At 40.0% G+C, this 20,963-nt stretch overlaps 1 protein-coding gene and 1 pseudogene across 1 annotated transcript; one reads left to right on the plus strand and one right to left on the minus strand.

Annotated features, from left to right (window-relative positions):
• Positions 1-3,411: 3,411 nt before the first annotated feature.
• On the minus strand, positions 3,412-7,065 carry LOC136281909 (uncharacterized; annotated as a pseudogene).
• A 2,760-nt stretch (positions 7,066-9,825) lies between these two features.
• Positions 9,826-20,763, plus strand: LOC131789641 (tetratricopeptide repeat protein 28-like). Its single transcript, XM_066168946.1, has 6 exons — positions 9,826-9,949; positions 15,779-17,081; positions 17,202-17,681; positions 17,802-18,437; positions 18,798-20,360; positions 20,741-20,763. The coding sequence occupies exons 2-6, from the start codon at positions 15,785-15,787 to the stop codon at positions 20,761-20,763; spliced, it is 3,999 nt and encodes a 1,332-aa protein (XP_066025043.1). The 5' UTR covers positions 9,826-9,949; positions 15,779-15,784.
• The last annotated feature ends 200 nt before the right edge of the window (positions 20,764-20,963 follow it).

The raw sequence follows: 20,963 nt of genomic DNA on the forward strand, positions 1-20,963 counted from the left end.
AGTGTTCCAAATTCTTCGAGAATACGCCATTTTGTATTTATTTCAAAATAAAGTCGAAGACTCTCCTTCGTGTCTTCAACTTTGTATTGAAAAGTATGAGGAGCTGAGATCTTTCTTGGGCGCCAACGATCAGTTTAAAACATCATTTCTGGAGCACTCAGGAATATTTCCCTACAAGCTACTTTGTACTCTGCTTTGTGACACCGGAAAAACTCGTGATGCTCTTTATGTTGAGGAGTTGGGTCGAGCTAGAGGCCTATCAGACTTGATGGCAGAGAAGTACTCGGTTGAAACGCACATCTCTGATAATCCACAATCTTGGTTTGGCATTGAAAACATTTTTAGAAAGAAAAACAACTGTACTTGTCTGTACATTTCTTATTTTCACAATCATCTGCATTTGTGGATCTTGAAAACAAGTGGAGTCCTTCACTATAGAAGAATATCACCTGAAGAGAATCTAGTTCAGGCCGGGTTGCCCAAAGACTTGCCTCTGAGTAAATTTTTGGCTAAAAATTTCCGGAGTCTTGGTATTTTGCCCATTGAAGATTGTGAAGATCGGTCTATAAAAAGGGTTGAAGACTCGTGGAGGAGGGTGAGGACGAGGAAGTCATTTCAAGTCTATCCTTGTGTTACAAAATGTTTATTGCCCCCGTTTATGATTTGCTTGAGGAGCCTAAAGTGATTATTGTTCCTGACCGCAGTTTGTACAAAGTTACCTTTGCTGCCCTGAGTGAAAAGGAGGGAGCCGAATACCTGTCAGAGACTCGTAGGATCCGTGTCATTCCTTCTTTTTTACGACACTCAAGACGATTCAAGATAGTCCAGAGGACTATCACAGCAACACTGGTGCCTTGATAATAGGCAACCCACGGTTGATGGGTTGCCAGGTGCCAGAAAGGAAGCGGAGATGGTCGGACGACTGGTGGGCGTTCCCCCCCCCCCCCCCTGGTTGAAGAGGAAGCAACGAAGCAGGCAGTAATAGAGCGGATAAGTTCAGTGAGCCTAATACATTTTGCTGCCCATGGTAGCGCCGAAAGGGGAGAAATTGCCCTCTCCCCCATTCCTTCTGCCAAAAGTCGAAACGCTATCCCACCACAGGAAGCTTACATGTTGACGATGGCTGATGTCTCAAGAGTGAAAATCAGAGCCAAACTGGTGGTACTTAGCTGCTGTCACAGTGGAAGTGGAGAGATAACAGCCGAGGGAGTTATAGGAATTGCTCGTGCGTTCTTAGGATCCGGTGCTCGCTTGGTGTTGGTTGCGCTGTGGGCCATTTCAGACTCAGCAAAAGAGAAGCTGATGAGTCGGTTCTACGAACACCTTGTTGAAGGAGAAAGTGCCAGTGAATCCCTTCATCAGGCCATGAAGTGGATGAGAAAAAAACGGCTTGACCAAAGTGTCTGAGTGGGCTTCGTTTACGCTGATTGGAGATGATGTTAGGCCGAGTTCACAAACAGAGGTAAGACTCGGTGAGAACAGGTATTTCATAAATTAAAATTAAATTAGTTGTGAAGGTAACTACGACTTACTGGTCGCTGACTGTCGGCGGGGATCCTTTGTTACCTTGAACATCAAGGCTAGTTTAATATATATCTATATATCTATCTATCTATATATATATCTATATACATATATATATATATATTTTTTTTAAATTTTCGAAAAGTTACTATAGACGCTCTTTGGTGTAAGATATTGAATCGCGAAAGTACCTCTCTGCCAATCAGATACAAGTGTTAGCCATATACATTTCACATATTGTGCTTGGTATAATTGTATTTGCTTCACATCCTAAATATTAATCGAGTTAATAATAAATTGTTGTTTTTGACTTTTTTACAGGAAAACAGACCCTGACAGAGTAAATAATGAGAATTACTTGAAGGGAACAGAGCTAAAAGACTTTTAGATGGATAAATTAAATAGAAACAAGTATAGACAATACTCTATCCGTTATTTCATTGAAATTAAAAAAAAAGAACTATCCCAAATTAGGATGCGGAACGCTTTTAAATAAAGCGAAATCAGTAAAGTAATTAGGTATAAAACGAACCACTAAAATCTGGTTTGATTTTTTTTAAAGGCTTCTGTAAGATTTAGTTTCTTTCAAACTTTCACAGTTTATGGGATCATTAAGTTATTCGAGAATCCTGAGTAGTTCGGGTTCAAAGCTTATCCTTGGGGTATTAGAGCCCCCACATCAAATCCCTGGGGTAAAAGGCTGAAATTAACTCGAAAATGCACTTCCAATAAACATCTCTCACGCTATTACAATACGATGGATTTTAATCTCATTTTGTTAACAGTTGTTTGAACCTTAAGAAATTGAATTCCTAAAATTGGGGTAATTTGCTTTCGTTTTTGCTGATTAAGAACAGTTAGCCATTGACCGGAACTATTCAAAAAGAGAAAAAAATAGGGATTTTTAATTCCAAAATCTCCAATGGGCAACATTGTGTATCGACAAACATATGATCACAGAAATTTTTTTGGGCAAAAAAATTTTTGGGCTCTGTAAAAGATGCGTGATCACAGCCCTCTTAAGTACGTGACTATTGACGTTAATTTATGCGATTTTTGCCATAAACTTGATGTTTATTCAGTCAATTTTATTTTGAGAATGGGATCGTGGACGTTCGTTGTCGTTGAAGTAATGCTGAGAAGTCACATATCACCGAAATTCACGCTTACACAGCTTATTGGAAAAAGAAAAGATTTATGAATGTATGTATAAATCATACATTAAACATTTATACCGAATTGAGTAACAGATGTCGGCAGTTGGCAGCGAGTTTTGCCAAATATAATTTACACAAGTTGGCCACTTTACATACCTATAACGATTATCCTCAATGCACCGTAAAATCATTTCCCTGGGAAAAGTGGGTCTAGAAGCCTCCATCTGATTTTGGGTAAATTATGTGACAGTTGCTCTTCTTACCTTTAACCAAACTTTAATTTAGAAAGAAACAACAACTGAGCTCTGACGAATAACTTTTGCCGCTAATAACGATATCTATTGAGATTCCCATTGCTGTAGAAGAGTTTTTCTTAACATTAGTGCTGATAGTGCTGTCAAAAAAATGAAGGGTTTTTGTCGGTCTTCTCATTATCAGTCTATTTAAGAGCATAAACGCCTAAAGTTGTTTTTCTCACCCGAGAGCCAGTGCTTCCAAAAGTTATTTATGAGATGAAGATTAACTGACAATTACATGTAAAATTTATTTTGCAGTTAAATTTCTGTATGTTTTAGAATTTCCAAACTCGGACTTAAAAGTCTAATTCAACTTGACCGTCTGCGCTCTTTTTGACAGCGACAGAAACGTGCCACGACTTGCCCTTTTTCCTGAATCATTCTCTCTGTTTCTCGGTAACCAACTGGGAGGAACTTCATGGCCCAGTCCATGATTATGAGCACTTGGTTATTGCCAGGTTCTCAACAACAGCAGTTTTAGCGGTGTCTTGATGGGCTTCCCGGAGGATGTGCGCTCTCCACTCGTTGATATAAGTGATTGCGTTGTCTACGTCATGCTGTAGTTCAAATGGACGCATAAAGATATGCTATTTCTTTTTCTGAAAATTCATGCAGAGTGGGGTTTTTTTGGATGGGCGGAATTCCTTTAATTGGTGGACAAGTTTGTAAAATTATCAAATAAAACTATTTCTGGAAAATTCATTTTTTGGGGTTTCAGTTAAGACGCATTGTAAACCCTGAGATGCTCAATAGGACCGTCACATGCTTCAAGTTGTCAACAGTCAGAAGAAAAATATTTGATAATCTATGAGATTTTGAGATGAATATGAGAAATGTCACAGCTTTTCTACACTACTCGGGCATATAACAATTTTTATTATTCAGTCAACTCTAACTATGGTTAACTGCGATACACTCTCCATCCCATGAGGAAACGAAGGTTGTAATCGGCAACTAAATGCTTATGGCTCTGAGTCCATGATCACCTGAATATGACTTCTTGCGAGTTAAATACCAACTGGATGTCTGCTATTGAATTCTTTAAATCCTCACATCGTTCACAAATAACCATATGCTGATGCTCACAGCTTCCGCGAAACTCTGGTTCGGAAGAACTCAAGGCATATTGCCTGCAATGGTCAGGACAAGGACTCTCTACTGACAGGTGGATTTTGTAATCGGTCTTTAGTTACTGTCTTGAAACTTTCAAGCGGCGTTTGATGTCTCTCACACCTTCCTCGTTTAGACCTTATATATACTTACGAGAATAAACCTTCTTCGAGTAATTTGTTCACATTACTTTCGCACAACTAGTTTGTCTAAAATTTTCCTTACCAAGTGAGCATAATATTTCTGCTGTTTCCACCAATTTTCTGAAAGCACACACACCATCTGTTTGAATGCTATCAAGTCCTGTGAGAGATTTCTTTTTAGAAGCAGCGCAAAGCTTTGAAGGAAAGAAACGTTACCAGCCAAGTTAGACGGTATGTTCTCTCGATATACTTCATTCTCATTTTCATAGAGGGTTCAAACAAGTAGGATTATATTAAGGACGAACTATGCACAATTCTAGGTGTCTTAAAATATTAAGCAGTGGGATATCTCTCCCCTTGGAGGTGACACCTATCTGGTAACTAGGTCCTGAAACATGCGGGAATAAATTAACGCCTATTAGATCTGTAATACAACATACGTATTTGATATATCCTCGCATAGGTCATACCGATCTTTGATGTACATGTGATCTCCTTACTCATGAGTGAGATCATTCTAAAGTCTAAGACCAAGGCATCATAACAAGTGCTTACACAACTAACAGCGAAAAAGTTTAAAGGAAGCGTAGAGTGGCTTTCATTTCATGATGAGGATCGACAAGGGAAATTGCGTTTCGCATCGTACATAATTTTAATTTCGAATTTACCTACCTTCAGTATGTTACATAACGTCGATCAACCCAAAGGTTGAAATCCAGTTTCGGAACAGTATGATGTATACAGATGGATTAACCTTAATGCAATTACGGTTCTCACTACGTTAGGAATTTCTAATGTTTCTCCATCAAAAAGTTTCAACTTTTTTGTTCCGCACGTCACATCTTGCAAAAAAAAACGGACTGGAAAGTGATCGACCTTTACTAGATGCTGTCTACTTCGCTTTATCTCTGGTGGTTCTATCTGCTGACCAGGCTCATGAAGAAAAGCGTATTTCCTTGCTTCATCAATCCTTCATTTTGAGAAACCGGGATCAAAGTCAACAATTCTGACTTTGAATGGTCACAAACAAAAATCATAAGTATTTGCTGTCTAGTATACCATGAATCTGTATCTTCATAGAGCTTTATTAGCCTTGCAAGAAAAAGTTTTTCAGACATGTTTCCACCCCTTCCAATGAGGTACTTCTCAGTCACCCGTTGGAAAAGCCAAGAGGACTGCTCTGGCGCAATTGCCTCCAGAACTGTCTCTACTGCTTGCACTGCTTTACGTCTGTAGTAGCGACTTGACGACGAGGACAACCTCGAGGCATCTGTACAAAGCTGGGATCGAATGGGACTTACTTCTCCATTCGCAGCGTTTCGAAGGAAGTTATTGAGAGAGTGTAGCTTATGTTGCACTTGAGGAGTAGGCACCCATTCCAATGAAGTTTCAATTTCTGTAACTGACCCTTGTGAAGCGCATGAGAAGGCATCAGGGCTAGCATCATCAACCCCCAGTTGGGGCTGAAGAGCTTGTAAGTCCTCAGGAATGGTAAGTGTCTTGGAAGCTTCATCAACTACCCCCAATTGAAGTTGTGAAGATGTCATAACCTAGAATTAAATAAAAAACAAAGATGCACATTGCGCAAAATGTTGTAGGACGCAGGACGCAAACTTCATTATCACTAAGGTATTAAAAAAGCATTGACTTATTTACCTCACTAGACTGTTCTTGGAGTGACGAGAAACAGGCTCTAGGCTCACTGACTGGTGTAGGCATATGAACAGGGGAAGGCTTATTCTCAGTTGTTAAGGGAACTTCGAGAAGAACAGAACCATGTTCACTGCGGCATAGTCTGCAAATACCTACGATAGCTCCTAATACATTATCATGAGGCTATCTTATTTGAATTCAAAACGCCTATGGTATATTTCACTTTTGTAATATGTCTAAGGTTCAAATAAAACCGCTAAAAAGAGATGGAGAAGGAAAATTTATTTCTTATGTGACAAGGGAAGTCTAGAGGATCATTTTTGGAAAAACAAAATGCGGTGGCTTCTCAGGCGGTAGTGTTTGTATGAATTACTAACTTTGCTTTTATGAAAAGAATAGACCTCTCCTCTTTTCGTGTTTTGTTTGCTTTTGTTTCCTTTTTCTATTTAATAATAGATCTTAGGCGAAACTTTGAAAAAGGCACGTAGAGTCGCGGTTCCTCGCGCATCTTTGCGCTCTTGTGACTGGCCAGTCTACAAGTTTCGTTTGTCCGTGTCCAATTACTTTTTCAGCCCATTCCAAAATTTACTATTGGGCAACTTTTCCGTCACAAAAATATTCAGATGCAGATAGCGTAATACATTAACCAGCCAGATTAGCGAAATAATTCTATTGGTCTGGTGTCATCTTCGACTAATTATAGAAAACCAAGTTTACGCTATTTTTCTTGACTGGAAATGTAATGCATCAGAAGGCGAAGAACAAGCAAATGCAAGAACAAAATCAGATAATAGCTTAAAAACATACCTCCACCGACGGGAACAAGTACATTCCTTTTTATCATTACTTCTCCGCTCCTCCCTCCGGTTTTCTTCGTTCACTTCCGTGCAACGGATGGTGGCGTTTCAGATTTGTACTCCACTAAGCACCTAGCGCTGCGCCATGCTTTGGGCAAACGGTTACAACAGCCTCGTCCTGATCGAATAATCCTGCCCCGGCCGAAATAAGTTCCTTTTCTGACCGAACAGATGTCTGAGGCACCTTCAGCTGTCGCAGGTGAGATTTTACATCTTTCTCACAGGAAGACAAGGTAAAAAATTCATTTCCTCCTGGATACTTCGCTGATATATCGCACCTTGCGTCGGAATATGATGCGAACGAACATGACAATTGGAAAGACATTCTTAAAGCCTCTGTTCGTAATAGCCGAAACAAGTTGAACTTAAAAAACATAAGTCGAACTCCTCCGGTAAAAGAATCTGTGCAGACTGAGACTACGTAAGAGAGGACAACGTGCATTCATTAGTCTTTATTTACTTTTCGTCACAACATTGTCTAAACAACTCTTATCAAAAGATCTCTTAGTTGATGAAAAAATAACTCAATTCAGTGTGTGATGTACATTTACTTAAAAACGTCCGAGAGGTGTCCCAGGATCAATTGTCACGCGATTGCACCTTTATTTACATGACCTCTTCCGTTTCCCCAGTAAGACATTTTTTTCCATTTTCAGCGCCTTCATGGGTTTTTTAAAACATGAACATAAACTTAATAGGTGTTTAACCCTTTATCCCCTGTGGGTGACTTATATCTATTTTCTCCTCACCATACCTCCCTGAATCAAACATTGAAGTCAGGAGAATAAAGAAACTGATCACCTTCCAAAGAAGCTCTTGGTTGTCAGACAAATTCTCCTTGTCAACACCTTAGGAAATGTTTAGAGATCAGTGTAGAGAATATGCATACTGATGTTAGGGTGTAAAGGCTTAAGGTAATAAAACATGCTCAAACGCTTTTAGCAATGCCCCTGTAGACCGTGTATGAAAACGAGGCTACTAAATAAAAAATCTTGTAACTTCGTTTATTATAGGAAAATAGCACCAAAATAGAACCAAAGATATAAGACCCTCATGTAAATCTATGCTCTCGTTGATGTCTTAAACGCTCATTTGGTAACTCACGTGACTAAATGAGAATGGAAGTGAGGCTGGGCTATTAAAAATTAATCCTTTGACCTTCTTACGATGTCTAAAATGTTTTGCTATTCTTCATAAACAGCATGGAAATTTATTTCAGTTCAACTGGAAGTTTGGGGTAAATCTCATGGTTTTCAGGGGGAACGGTGGGGAAATCTGTTGTTGCTTACAGAGTATAGAGGGCAGCCTGTAGATAATTGACTGCCCATTAACTGCCAATGAGGGAAGGAATAACTTGAAGAATATCAGAGAGCTTCTCGAGGGATCAGGTAAATTATCGTGACGCAAGGAAATATCTTTACAACCTCACTTTTTCATGTTTTTTATTTTATGAATCTAACTTTTGTGTAACCAAATTGTTCAATTAGCCAATTAGAGTAAAAATATTTGATTGCCACGCAGCACCCAGGTAAAAAAAAGTTAATATCTGTCCTTGACAGAGGTTCTCCATTCTCCTCAGTCTTGTGCAAACCCCCCCCCCCGCCCCTTACATTTTACCGCAAACATTCCATGGTCCTTCACTCCCACAATCCAAATTTTTGTTCAGATTTTTGCATCCTACTCCAAAACATTGGCCAAGGTTTTTTTTGTTGTGTATGTGCTATTAACTTATGGATGCATGCACTTTTTATTGCTGATCATCAACACCCTTTTATTATTAAAAAATTATTTTCTGATTTAATTTTTCAGTCATCAAGTGCATTCTTGTTGCTAGTCCTGGCTTTGTCAAGGTGAAGACTTAAAAACAAATTAAAACCGTTCGCATTAGACTGGCTTTTCTTGAAGTGTGCCTTCTGTTAAACTATATTTCTTGGTAAAAGAGATAAAAAAACATTGGCGAAAAAGGAATCCTGCAAAATATTTTATGAAAGCTGATTTCATCGAAGAAGTAGGTCTTCCGATCTGTAATACCCGCAAAAACATCTTCGGGGCTTCCCCGCTTTAAGAGCTAATGTCAGCAAGCATCAGACAAACAGCGGCAAGTCACCCAAAATTTGCTTTCACCCCCACTTTCATATTTTGTAGCCCAATATGTCCTAATAATTGTGGTGTAGTTTTTTTGTGAAAATATATTTCAGTTTTCGAAAAATTATCTTTTTCGTTCGACCGCTCAAATATGCAAATTTTCACCGTGAACATTAACTGAGTTGTGTGACCTCATGTAGCGAATACACTTGACCTCCGGTATTTCTGTTAACCTAATCCGTTGTTTTATCATCCAAACTTAATCCTCTGTCATTATTGAAGCTGGCAAAGAAATATTTATTTGTCGCCACCGTTTACTGGCATAAATCAGTACAATTTGTAAAAAATCTAACAAAACACTCTTACCTTGTTTATTTATGATTTTATGAGCTGTTTCGATGATCACGTTATGCTCTATCACTTTCTGGCCAGATTTGAGTTCCAGTTTTAAAATCCTCTCAATCGTATTATATCAGTTGCATGATATAATTTTAATTTAAAAAGAGCCTATACTAGTTGTTTTCCTAAGTTCTGAGGGAAGTGAGTTCCAGTCACTTGCACCAGCAATTTGGAAAGTCTTTCTTCCTGAAGAAGTCTTAGATTGTAGTACGTCGAGAGTGCCTTGGTTCCGTAGATTTCTGTTTTGGAGCTCAGCCCCACTGGTTAGGTAAACCTCTTGTTGCTTGGGGAAGTTTTAGTCGTGTACAATCCTAAAAATAAAAACAAATCTGAGGAATCGTCTCTTTTGTATAATGTTAATAACTATACAATAATATTGTGTGCAGGTGGTTAACAGCCCTAGACTGTTCCTCACATATTGTGTGCAGGTGGTTCTGTTGGCCCCCAGAATAATCCTCATGGCTTTGTTTTGACGTTTGAACGTTCCCTGTTAAAAATTAATGAAATAAGTTATTTTTACATTTTCAATTCAATCATTGGTTATAGAAGCGTGACGTAAGAAACCGAAATTCATTCGCTTGAGTTGGAACCTTCAGCCGTAAAAGCCATCACCCCATTGAGATCCTCCCTCTACTACAGTGAGCCCATAATTCTCAAATGTGACTTGTTTGGCTTTGACCGTGTAGCCTTGGAACACGAAGTTTCCCCGAATTTGGAGAAATCAGGTAATGTTGACATCAATACTAAATTAAACGGGAAGCAAGCCTGTCAAGCTTGCAATTGTTTGTTATTTTTCGAAGACAGGGAAGAACCCAAGCCATATATAATTTTTATCATTCAAATAATCGCTCGGTGTTAGTGCCCTCTAGTTGCAAGTTTCTTGCAATTGTCTGAGGAAAAGAGGGAATAAAAAGGTTAAAGTAGCGCGAAGTTCCGCTAGGAGTTTTCAAGAGAGTGCCTTCCGGATGCGCGGATCCTACAACTTAACTGTGGTCCAGTCCATTTTCTCCACGTCTCTCCTCTTCCTAAAAGAAATATGTTAAACTATTTACTATAACTATTGTTTATCACTGAAAGTCAAGCTACCTCCTTTCTCTGTCATTTGGTTTTTGTTTGTTGCCATATTTCAGTCACTGTATTAAAATTCCCCTTAAAGTTAAGACAAGTGATGAAGTTATTTTCGAGCAAATTACCGATCCATTCCGTCCGTTTTTTATGTATTACAAAAGTTACTATTTTTGTCTTCGATCATGCAAATCACACTCGCAAGAAAATGAAAAGTTCATGAGTACAACGGGTCAGTTTTCTTGCACAGATAGCTTACCGTTTAAAGGCAGAAACTTAATTTGTACTCTCGATCTGATCGATCTCGTGATGCAAATCCAACCGTTCCTAAAGGGATGAACACTGAAGCCTGACGTTTCCCATCATAAACAGGGTAAAATGTTTCATTTCTCATCCTTAGTTATAAAAGTGTAACGTGCCAAACCGAAATACAGTCACTTAGTTTTTTTAGCATTTCTGGCTTCGATCATGCAAATCACACTCGCCAGAAAGTGAAAAGTTTACGAAGACCAGGAGTCGATTGTCACGCACAAATAGTTAACCGTTTAAAGAAAGAAACTTAGGTTGTACTGTGGTCGATCTTGTGATGAAAATCAAACCTTTGAAAGAGGCCCACACTAAAGCCTGACGCTCCCTATTAAAAAAGAATAAAAAGAATCACACTTTTCATTTTTCATGTTCAATTACATCATTAGTGATGATAGTGTGACGTACAAAACCCAAATATTGTGTACTCATTGGTTGAGTGGTAGGGTCGGACAGGAACTAATATTTGGCTCGGGGTCCTAACCTACGGACCAAGCACAGCGAGGTCCTTGCTTCGTGAACGAGAGTTAAACCAAATTCACATCAATAAGCACTTTATCATATGACCACTATCTGCTGAAAATTTCAACCAAAATAGGACGCAATAAATAGGTATAGGAGCACACAAAAAAATTATACAATTAAAACTTTCCTTTTTATTTCGATTAGCCTAGAGGGGGAAGAGAATAACCTAAAACACAAGTGATCTGGATACCCAAAACACTGCGACAGCAGAAGTTTGGAAGGTTGAGAAAAATCCCAACTGTAATTCGTTAATTTTTGTTGATTCATTTTCAAAGCATCAGCCACGTTGTCAACATCTTGGTAAGTGCGATTGGAAATCTTTTCTAGTCACTTGCTTTTTATCAGCTATCGTTATTTAGTAGCTGTAGAGAGGTAAGGCTCTTATGGCAAAGCCCAGTAAATGCTTTTTGGATCCTTGTGTTTGCAATATGAAGTTGACTCGTTTCGAGCGTTAGCCCTTCGTTAAAGCGGTAAATGGCGCAATTGAATCGCCACCACAATGAAATAGACTCATTCTACGGCGACTTTTTCAAATCTCTGTGGCTTATACCGTATAATTTATCCTCGTTAACTAAGGTTATTGAGTATCGTTCAATTTGAGAAATTGATGATTATAAAAATAAAATCAGACCTCTATCTATGTTGTGGACTGTTCCTCGCTGAAGGAAATCCGTGGTGGTTCATTACGTGGTTTTCCAGTGGCTTTGACCTGCATTAGCTTTTAATTTGACTTGATGTTATGAGATCAACGAACGATTCAGAGATCGCGGCAGATTCGAATTTTATTTCATAGGTACTGAGATTTACCCACAAAAATCGTAGTGAATAAAATTCGTACTGATTCTAAATGTAGCCAATCAGGAGTACGAACGACAAAATTTCACCGTGAAAAATTATCGTTCGTCCAATCAGCAACGCGAACGACGAAATTTCACTAATGATGAATGAACGTACTGAAGAGAACGTCATGCGAGAGCCGTTGCACAAAACCCGCGCGCTTTGAAAAATGGCCGAGGGAAGGTTCGCTTCTGTTTACTCAGTTGAAGAATTCATTTTAGAACACGAAAACAAAAATACCGCTCAAAAAAATGAAAGAGATGTAAGATTGCCTGAAAGATTTTTGAAAACGAAGGACGAAGACAGGAAAATTGAAGATATTCCAGCGGCTGAGTTGAACGAATTCATTAGCGAATTTATTATCTCCGTAAGCACTAAAGATGGCAACGAGTACGAGAACTGGAAAGTGACTCTGATGATAACTGAATATTGACTTTCTTTACATGACACTAAGTAGTTTGTTGGCATGGCTTCCTTTATGATACATATCAAACTCATGGGGTACAAATAGTCTTAAAATGAATGTAGTGACCACGCCCACTTCAACACCCCACTCAAATCGAGTGTAATTTTCGAATGTTTTACCATTGTGCGGATTCTCTACGGAAAAAGCACTCAATGTACCTCTGAAATATTAAACTATAATATTGTGGCTTTCTATTTCGCTAATTTTCTAACTTGAAGGTAAAGTTTTTCCCTCGTCATTTTTACCTTTTCTCCGAGCGGTTGCGTGAAATTAACAAAGCGTTTTTGATCAAAACACGACCGAGCGAAGGGTCTCGGGCGATATCTCTTTTACGCAGGCGCAAATTAAAAATATACCGCCAGAATCAAAAAGAGGAACAAATTTCCTTTGTTTTGATATGTAAAGTGTCGAACAAAAAGCAGATTTACCCTCGTCAAATGGCGTTTCAAAACAGCTGTATCTTCCTCCTTTTGATTTTTTCCTGTTTTGTAAGCGTGAAAGCAGTAGGAGAGGGATCGGGAAACACAGAAAGCGCTTCAGGAATTAGTCTGCCATCGTTTACTTACAAGATGAACAAGTAAGATTTGTGAAGTTCGTTGAAGTACGAAGTCTAAATAAATACCTTTTTTAAGCTTGTTTGCTGGATTTTTCGTAAACATCCCTGATTAGTTTTTCGTTTCAGCTTACTAATCTATACTATTTCAAAGCAATGTAAAGACGAAGACGGAGAACCATGAATCGGTCCTTTCAACAATCGTAAACAAAGTGTTTGAGCAATCAGGTATACGAGGTGTAATAATCAATAGCCGCACATTAGAAGTCTTTAGAAAGAAGGTATTCTGTCTTCAGAAGGCTGTCAAGAAAGCGAGTGATCGTGGCGGAAGGCAATTAAATGCGCTTCTTAGCAAGTTGGAAACGGGCTTTCGGTATCGATTTAATATCATATCGATCTCAGTATCATACAGTTTTGTATCTTTCCTCTGTGGATTCGCCTTTCTAACGAGGGTTTATGTTGAGTATTCATTGCAAAATCGCTTTGTTTTTTTCTTTCTTTGGCTTGTCCGCCATTTTGAAAATTCGTAACGGAGAGCATGCGCATTACGTGGGGTTAGTGGTTGCGTACACCTGGAACCGAGAAAAACAAATGTTCGTCACACTGGGGAAAGAGTTTGATTAACAAATAGAGAAGCCTTGACTGTGCTCTGTTCTGTTATAAAGCACGCAGGAAGCGGCTAGAGCACGAAAGAAGTGTCAGGGAGAAACACGAGACGTAGTCGAGTGTTTCTTCCCACTTCTTGAGTGCTCTAGCCGCTTCCTAAGTGCTTTATAACAGAACAGAGCACAGTCAAGGCTTCTCTATTTGTTTTATATAAAGAATCCGTTAAATTACCCAAGCATTACTTTCAATTTTCAAAACAAACTTTATTTCCAAAGCGAACAACAATGTCGTCAGCATGCTCTATACTCTCATAAAGCACGCTACAATAAGCCAATAAGAATCCTTGTTAGAATGGTTCAAATAATCTGATTGGCTGTACAAGACTAAAGCTGTCAAAAGTGTCAAACCATCAAAAGTTCACATTCTACGATAGTTTACAAACTAAAATAGTTCGGCAAGTCGAATTTAACACTTTTGCCTGAAGTTTTTAAGTCTCTAATACAGAATCTTGTAGTGAAATGTTCAGTGAACTCTTAGAAACACGCGAGTTTTTTCACATGACAAGGTCGAAAAAAAACTGTTCAAGGCGAGTGTTTTTTGAATGAACGATAGCCGAATTCACTGGAACATGAAGATCGCTCGTGATGACAGCGCTGCAAAACTCGGCTGCACTGACTGATGTGACTTTCCACTCAAGGTATCGGAAGGGATATCAGAGCAAGCTCTTATTTTTTCACTCGAAGGGTGGCCGATGTAGTTTCTGAGGCTTGCTTTACTGTGATGACCGGAGATCGCCATGATGAGCGAGCTGCGATGAACTTAGCATGATAATATTCGCTCAGACACCGTCATGATTAGTATGAATTTTAACAATTGCCAGTTTGGTTATATTTATCATAATTTCTGTTTTGTTCTGTTTTGTTTTTTAACACTGAACTTTATATACTTTTCGAATGTTAGCTGTGTTTGATTTTTATTACCGTACGTAAGCTTGCAATTTAACTGAGCGTGAAAATCTTTAAAACTCGGAATGTTTATTTTGTTTTTCCTTTGAGGATTTTCGTATCTGCTCACGTTTTAATAACGTAAATTACGGCGCCTAGTATGTTTACAAACCTTTGTTTGATTCTTTTGTTGCTACTTGCCGGCTCGCTTCAGTTCCGAAATTTCACTTTCAATTATCGGAAAAAAGCTAAAAAGAAGTCCCGGAAAAGCTCGAACACAGTACAATTGGCAGATGGCGTGACAGCTTTAGCTCAGCTCTATGCTCTATACTCTCATAGAGCACGCTCTTTCAACCAATGACAGCGCACGTTATATCCGAACTTTATTATAATATGTATTAATAGACATTGAACTTGATTGATATCTGATGAACACAGGAAAGCTTAAGTGTTATGAACTTTATGCACTTTTATTAACTTGTTGTTGAGAAATTTTTAAACTACTTTTTACGCTGTCCATCGCCCCATTTGTGCTATTTGTCTACCAAAGACAACACGAAAAAATCTCAGCACCTATGAAATAAACACATTACAGCATGGAAAATGCTTTGTACGATTTTCATTCACTCGTTGATACGTATAAGAAAACTCACTCGTTCGCTTTCTGATACTACACAACTCGTGAATAAAAATCGTACGCGCGCATTTTCCATGAAGTAACCTCTATGTACACAAGCGTGTCATGGTCGTGATACCCTTTTTTCTTTTTAAGAAACCCGCGACCTTTAAAAAGCTCCCAATTGATGGCGCGAGCCCTCGACGCACGATCATTAGTCAACTCAAGTGCGCGTCTTTTATTTTTTTTACTTGATAAGATGAACAAGCAAAACAGCTAGATCAAAAATCACTCGGATAAAAGTTGACTCTCACAGTGTGACAGTCACACAGTCCGTTTTAAAAAAAAAACTGTGCAGGTCAAACTGATTTGACAAGTTTTACCGAATGTGATCCGTTGTGATGTACTTCAGTTGTACTTATCCACGCCTCTTCTTCACTTATTTTTTTGTGTTAAGTCGATATTTTGAATTCTAACACTTTCAGCTCGTTACAAGAAGTTTCCAGGTGTAATCGACTCAGCCCGTTTTTGTAACTTCACATGTGGGTCCCTGTTTGTAGTGACTCATTATGAATCCAGATTAGCGAATCACTTGGTTAACTTGTGTTACTAAAAGTAATGTTTCCTCAATAACAGGAGAGGATGGCAATGGAAACCCAACAGCAGACGGAAGCCATGATAGCTTTCATGTACATCGCCTTAGTAGTTGCCCTGTTCCTGCTCAACTCAGATCGCATTCAGAAAGCCATTGAGATATGGAACGAATGTTTGATTTTGCTAAATAACACCGATCAAAACAGCAAAGACCAATTCATTTCACGACTCCCACTAATATACAAGGCCATTTATTCTGCTCTTTTCGGCGCTTATCGTAGTATCTCTGACTACATCAGTGCGGAAAGATACGGCATGAAATTGCTTGTCTTACTCAGCGAGACTGGTGACTTAGTAACAGAAGGAGATGTAAGCATGGCTCTAGCAGAGATAATTGAGAGTAAAAACAGGTTTACAGACGCCAAAAACCTTTATGAAAAAGCAGTTAATATAAAGAGACAGACGGGTGAAAAAAATGGAGAAGCAAGCGCCTGCATAAGACTCGGAAATATGTTTCATAAACTTGGCGAAAACCTTATGGCGAAGAAGTATCTTCAGAGGGCCCTTGCCATAACAACCGAAATTGGCGACAAAAGAGGAGAAGCATCCTGTCACGGAAACCTAGGAGCAGTGCTTCAGTCGCTCGGGCAATACGACAAGGCTAAAGAGTATCTCCAAAAAGCGCTTGTCATCAGAACTGAGATTGGCGACAGAGAAGGAGTAGCAGATGACTACGGAAACCTAGGTGCTGTGTTTCATTCGCTCGGGCAATACGACAAGGCTAAAGAGTATCTCCAAAAAGCGCTTGTCATCAGAACTGAGATTGGCGACAGAAAAGGAGTAGCAGCTGACTACGGAAACCTAGGTACTGTGTTTCATTCGCTCGGGCAATACGACAAGGCTAAAGAGTATCTTCAAAAAGCGCTTATCATCAGAACTGAGATTGGCGACAGAGAAGGAGTAGCAGCTGACTACGGAAACCTAGGTACTGTGTTTCATTCGCTCGGGCAATACGACAAGGCTAAGGAGTATCTTCAAAAAGCGCTTGTCATCAGAACTGAGATTGGCGACAGAAAAGGAGTAGCAGCTGACTACGGAAACCTAGGTACTGTGTTTAAGTCGCTCGGGCAATACGACAAGGCTAAAGAGTATCACCAAAAAGCGCTTGTCATCAGAACTGAGATTGGCGACAGAGAAGGAGTAGCAGATGACTACGGAAACCTAGGTGCTGTGTTTCATTCGCTCGGGCAATACGACAAGGCTAAAGAGTATCTCCAAAAAGCGCTTGTCATCAGAACTGAGATTGGCGACAGAAAAGGAGTAGCAGCTGACTACGGAAACCTAGGTACTGTGTTTCATTCGCTCGGGCAATACGACAAGGCTAAAGAGTATCTTCAAAAAGCGCTTATCATCAGAACTGAGATAGGCGACAAAGAAGGAGTAGCAGCTGACTACCGAAACCTAGGTACTGTGTTTCATTCGCTCGGGCAATACGACAAGGCTAAAGAGTATCACCAAAAAGCGCTTGTCATCAGAACTGAGATTGGCGACAGAAAAGGAGAGGCATCATGCTACGGAAAACTAGGTACTGTGTTTTATTCGCTCGGGCAATACGACAAGGCTAAAGAGTATCTCCAAAAAGCGCTTGTCATCAGAACTGAGATTGGCGACAGAGAAGGAGTAGCAGCTGACTACGGAAACCTAGGTACTGTGTTTCATTCGCTCGGGCAATACGACAAGGCTAAAGAGTATCACCAAAAAGCGCTTGTCATCAGAACTGAGATTGGCGACAGAAAAGGAGAGGCATCATGCTACCTAAAACTAGGTACTGTGTTTTATTCGCTCGGGCAATACGACAAGGCTAAAGAGTATCTCCAAAAAGCGCATGTCATCAGAACTGAGATTGGCGACAGAGAAGGAGTAGCAGCTGACTACGGAAACCTAGGTACTGTGTTTCATTCGCTCGGGCAATACGACAAGGCTAAAGAGTATCTTCAAAAAGCGCTTATCATCAGAACTGAGATAGGCGACAGAGAAGGAGTAGCAGCTGACTACCGAAACCTAGGTGCTGTGTTTCATTCGCTCGGGCAATACGACAAGGCTAAAGAGTATCTCCAAAAAGCGCTTGTCATCAGAACTGAGATTGGCGACAGAAAAGGAGTAGCAGCTGACTACGGAAACCTAGGTACTGTGTTTCATTCGCTCGGGCAATACGACAAGGCTAAGGAGTATCTTCAAAAAGCGCTTGTCATCAGAACTGAGATTGGCGACAGAGAAGGAGTAGCAGCTGACTACGGAAACCTAGGTAGTGTGTTTAAGTCGCTCGGGCAATACGACAAGGCTAAAGAGTATCACCAAAAAGCGCTTGTCATCAGAACTGAGATTGGCGACAGAAAAGGAGTAGCAGCTGACTACGGAAACCTAGGTACTGTGTTTTATTCGCTCGGGCAATACGACAAGGCTAAAGAGTATCTCCAAAAAGCGCTTGTCATCAGAACTGAGATCGGCGACAGAAAAGGAGTAGCAGCTGACTACGGAAACCTAGGTACTGTGTTTCATTCGCTCGGGCAATACGACAAGGCTAAAGAGTATCATCAAAAAGCGCTTGTCATCAGAACTGAGATCGGCGACAGAAAAGGAGTAGCAGCTGACTACGGAAACCTAGGTACTGTGTTTCATTCGCTCGGGCAATACGACAAGGCTAAAGAGTATCTCCAAAAAGCGCTTGTCATCAGAACTGAGAATGGCGACAGAAAAGGAGTAGCAGCTGACTACGGAAACCTAGGTACTGTGTTTCATTCGCTCGGGCAATACGACAAGGCTAAAGAGTATCATCAAAAAGCGCTTGTCATCAGAACTGAGATCGGCGACAGAAAAGGAGTAGCAGCTGACTACGGAAACCTAGGTACTGTGTTTCATTCGCTCGGGCAATACGACAAGGCTATAGAGTATCATCAAAAAGCGCTTAATATCAGAACTGAAATCGGTGATAAGAGAGGGGAGGCAGTAGATCTTGCACGTCTTGGAAAAATTTCCAGATTTTTTGGAGATTATGAAGCTTCAGAAGTATGCTTGGAGAAAACTTTATCCATTTCCAGAGATATTGGAGATAGAAGAACAGTGTTCCACATTCTTGAAGAATACGCCAGTTTGTATTTATTTCAAAATAAAGTCGAAGACTCCCTTACGTGTCTTCAACTTTGTATTGAAAAGTATGAGGAGCTGAGATCTTTCTTGGGCACCAATGATCAGTTCAAAACATCATTTCTGGAGCACTCAGGAATATTCCCCTACAAGCTGCTTTGCACTCTGCTTTGTGACACTGGAAAAACTCGTGATGCTCTTTATGTTGAGGAGTTGGGTCGAGCTAGAGGCCTATCAGACTTGATGGCAGAGAAGTACTCGGTTGAAACGCACATCTCTGCTAATCCACAATCTTGGTTTGGCATTGAAAACATTTTTAGAACGAAAAACAACTGTACTTGTCTGTACATTTCTTATTTTCACAATCATCTGCATTTGTGGATCTTGAAAACAGGTGGAGTCCTTCACTATAGAAGAATATCACCTGAAGAGAATCTAGTTCAGGCCGGGCTGCCCAAAGACTTGACTCTGAGTAAATTTTTGGCTAAAAATTTCCGGAGTCTTGGTATTTTGCCCATTGAAGATTGTGAAGATCGGTCTTTAAATGTGGTTGAATCGCAACCTCTCTCCCCCGAACAAAAAAGCTCAGCAAGGTTGCGACTCGTGGAGGAGGGCGAGGACGAGGAAGTCATTTCAAGTCTATCCTTGTGTTACAAAATGTTTATTGCCCCCGTTTATGATTTGCTTGAGGAGCCTGAAGTGATTATTGTTCCTGACCGCAGTTTGTACAAAGTTCCCTTTGCTGCCCTGAGTGAAAAGGAGGGAGCTGAATACCTGTCAGAGACTCGTAGGATCCGTGTCATTCCTTCTTTGACGACACTCAAGATCATTCAAGATAGTCCAGAGGACTATCACAGCAACACTGGTGCCTTGATAATAGGCAATCCCACGGTTGATGGGCTGTCGCCATTGCCAGGTGCAAGAAAGGAAGCGGAGATGGTCGGACGACTGGTGGGCGTTCCCCCCCTGGTTGAAGGGGAAGCAACGAAGCAGGCAGTAATAGAGCGGATAAGTTCAGTGAGCCTAATACATTTTGCTGCCCATGGTAGCGCCGAAAGGGGAGAAATTGCCCTCTCCCCCATTCCTTCTGTCAACAGTCAAAACGCTATCCTACCTAAGGAAGCTTACATGTTGACGATGGCTGATGTCTCACGAGTGAAAGTCAAAGCCAAACTGGTGGTACTTAGCTGCTCTCACAGTGGAAGTGGAGAGATAACAGCCGAGGGAGTTATAGGAATTGCCCGTGCGTTCTTAGGATCCGGTGCTCGCTCGGTGTTGGTTGCGCTGTGGGCCATTTCAGACTCAGCAACAGAGAAGCTGATGAGTCGGTTCTACGAACACCTTGTTGAAGGAGAAAGTGCCAGTGAATCCCTTCATCGGGCCATGAAGTGGATGAGAAAAAACGGCTTGACCAAAGTGTCTGAGTGGGCTTCGTTTACGCTGATTGGAGATGATGTTAGGCTCGAGTTCACAAACAGAGGTAAGACTCGGTGAGAACAGGTATTTCATAAATTAAAGTTAAGTTAGATGTGAAGGTGGCTATGGCTTACTGGTCGCTGACTGTCCCGGCGGGGATCCTTTGTTATCTTGACTAGTCAAACATATATATATAGTTCTATCTGACGAGCGTTTAGTCGCGAAACTCTGAGTAACAGAGAATCGATGCGTCCTCTTTGATTCTTTCACTTCTATATATATATTTTTTTTTTCTTTTTTTCGAAAAGTTACCATAGACTGCCAATCAGATAGAAGTGTTAGCCATCTACATTTTACATATTGTGCTTGGTTCAGTTGTATTTGCTTGATATCCTTAATATTAATCGAGTTAATAATAAATTGTTGTTTTTCGTTTTTTTACAGGAAAACAGACCCCGACAGAGTAAATAATAAGAGTTAATCGAAGGAAACAGAGCTAAAAGACTTTTAGATGGATAAATTAAATAGAAACAAGTAGAGACAATACTCTATCCGGTATTTCATTGAAGTTAAAAAAAAGAGCTATCCCAAATTAGGGTACGTAAGGCTTTTATATAAAGCGAAATCAGAAAAGTAGTTAGGTAAAAAACGAACCACTAAAATCTGG

Source organism: Pocillopora verrucosa, chromosome 6, assembly GCF_036669915.1.
Source record: "Pocillopora verrucosa isolate sample1 chromosome 6, ASM3666991v2, whole genome shotgun sequence".
In the NCBI taxonomy this organism is placed as follows: Eukaryota; Metazoa; Cnidaria; class Anthozoa; order Scleractinia; family Pocilloporidae; genus Pocillopora; species Pocillopora verrucosa.

What these genes read in the sequence shown, in the direction of transcription:
- LOC131789641 (XM_066168946.1), top strand. Translation starts at nt 15,785, where the DNA reads ATGGCAATGGAAACCCAACAGCAGACGGAAGCCATGATAGCTTTCATG. An exon ending in AGCTGACTACGGAAACCTAG is followed by an intron (nt 17,082 to 17,201) that starts GTACTGTGTTTC and finishes ACCGAAACCTAG; the next exon opens with GTACTGTGTTTCATTCGCTC. An exon ending in GCTCGAGTTCACAAACAGAG is followed by an intron (nt 20,361 to 20,740) that starts GTAAGACTCGGT and finishes GTTTTTTTACAG; the next exon opens with GAAAACAGACCCCGACAGAG.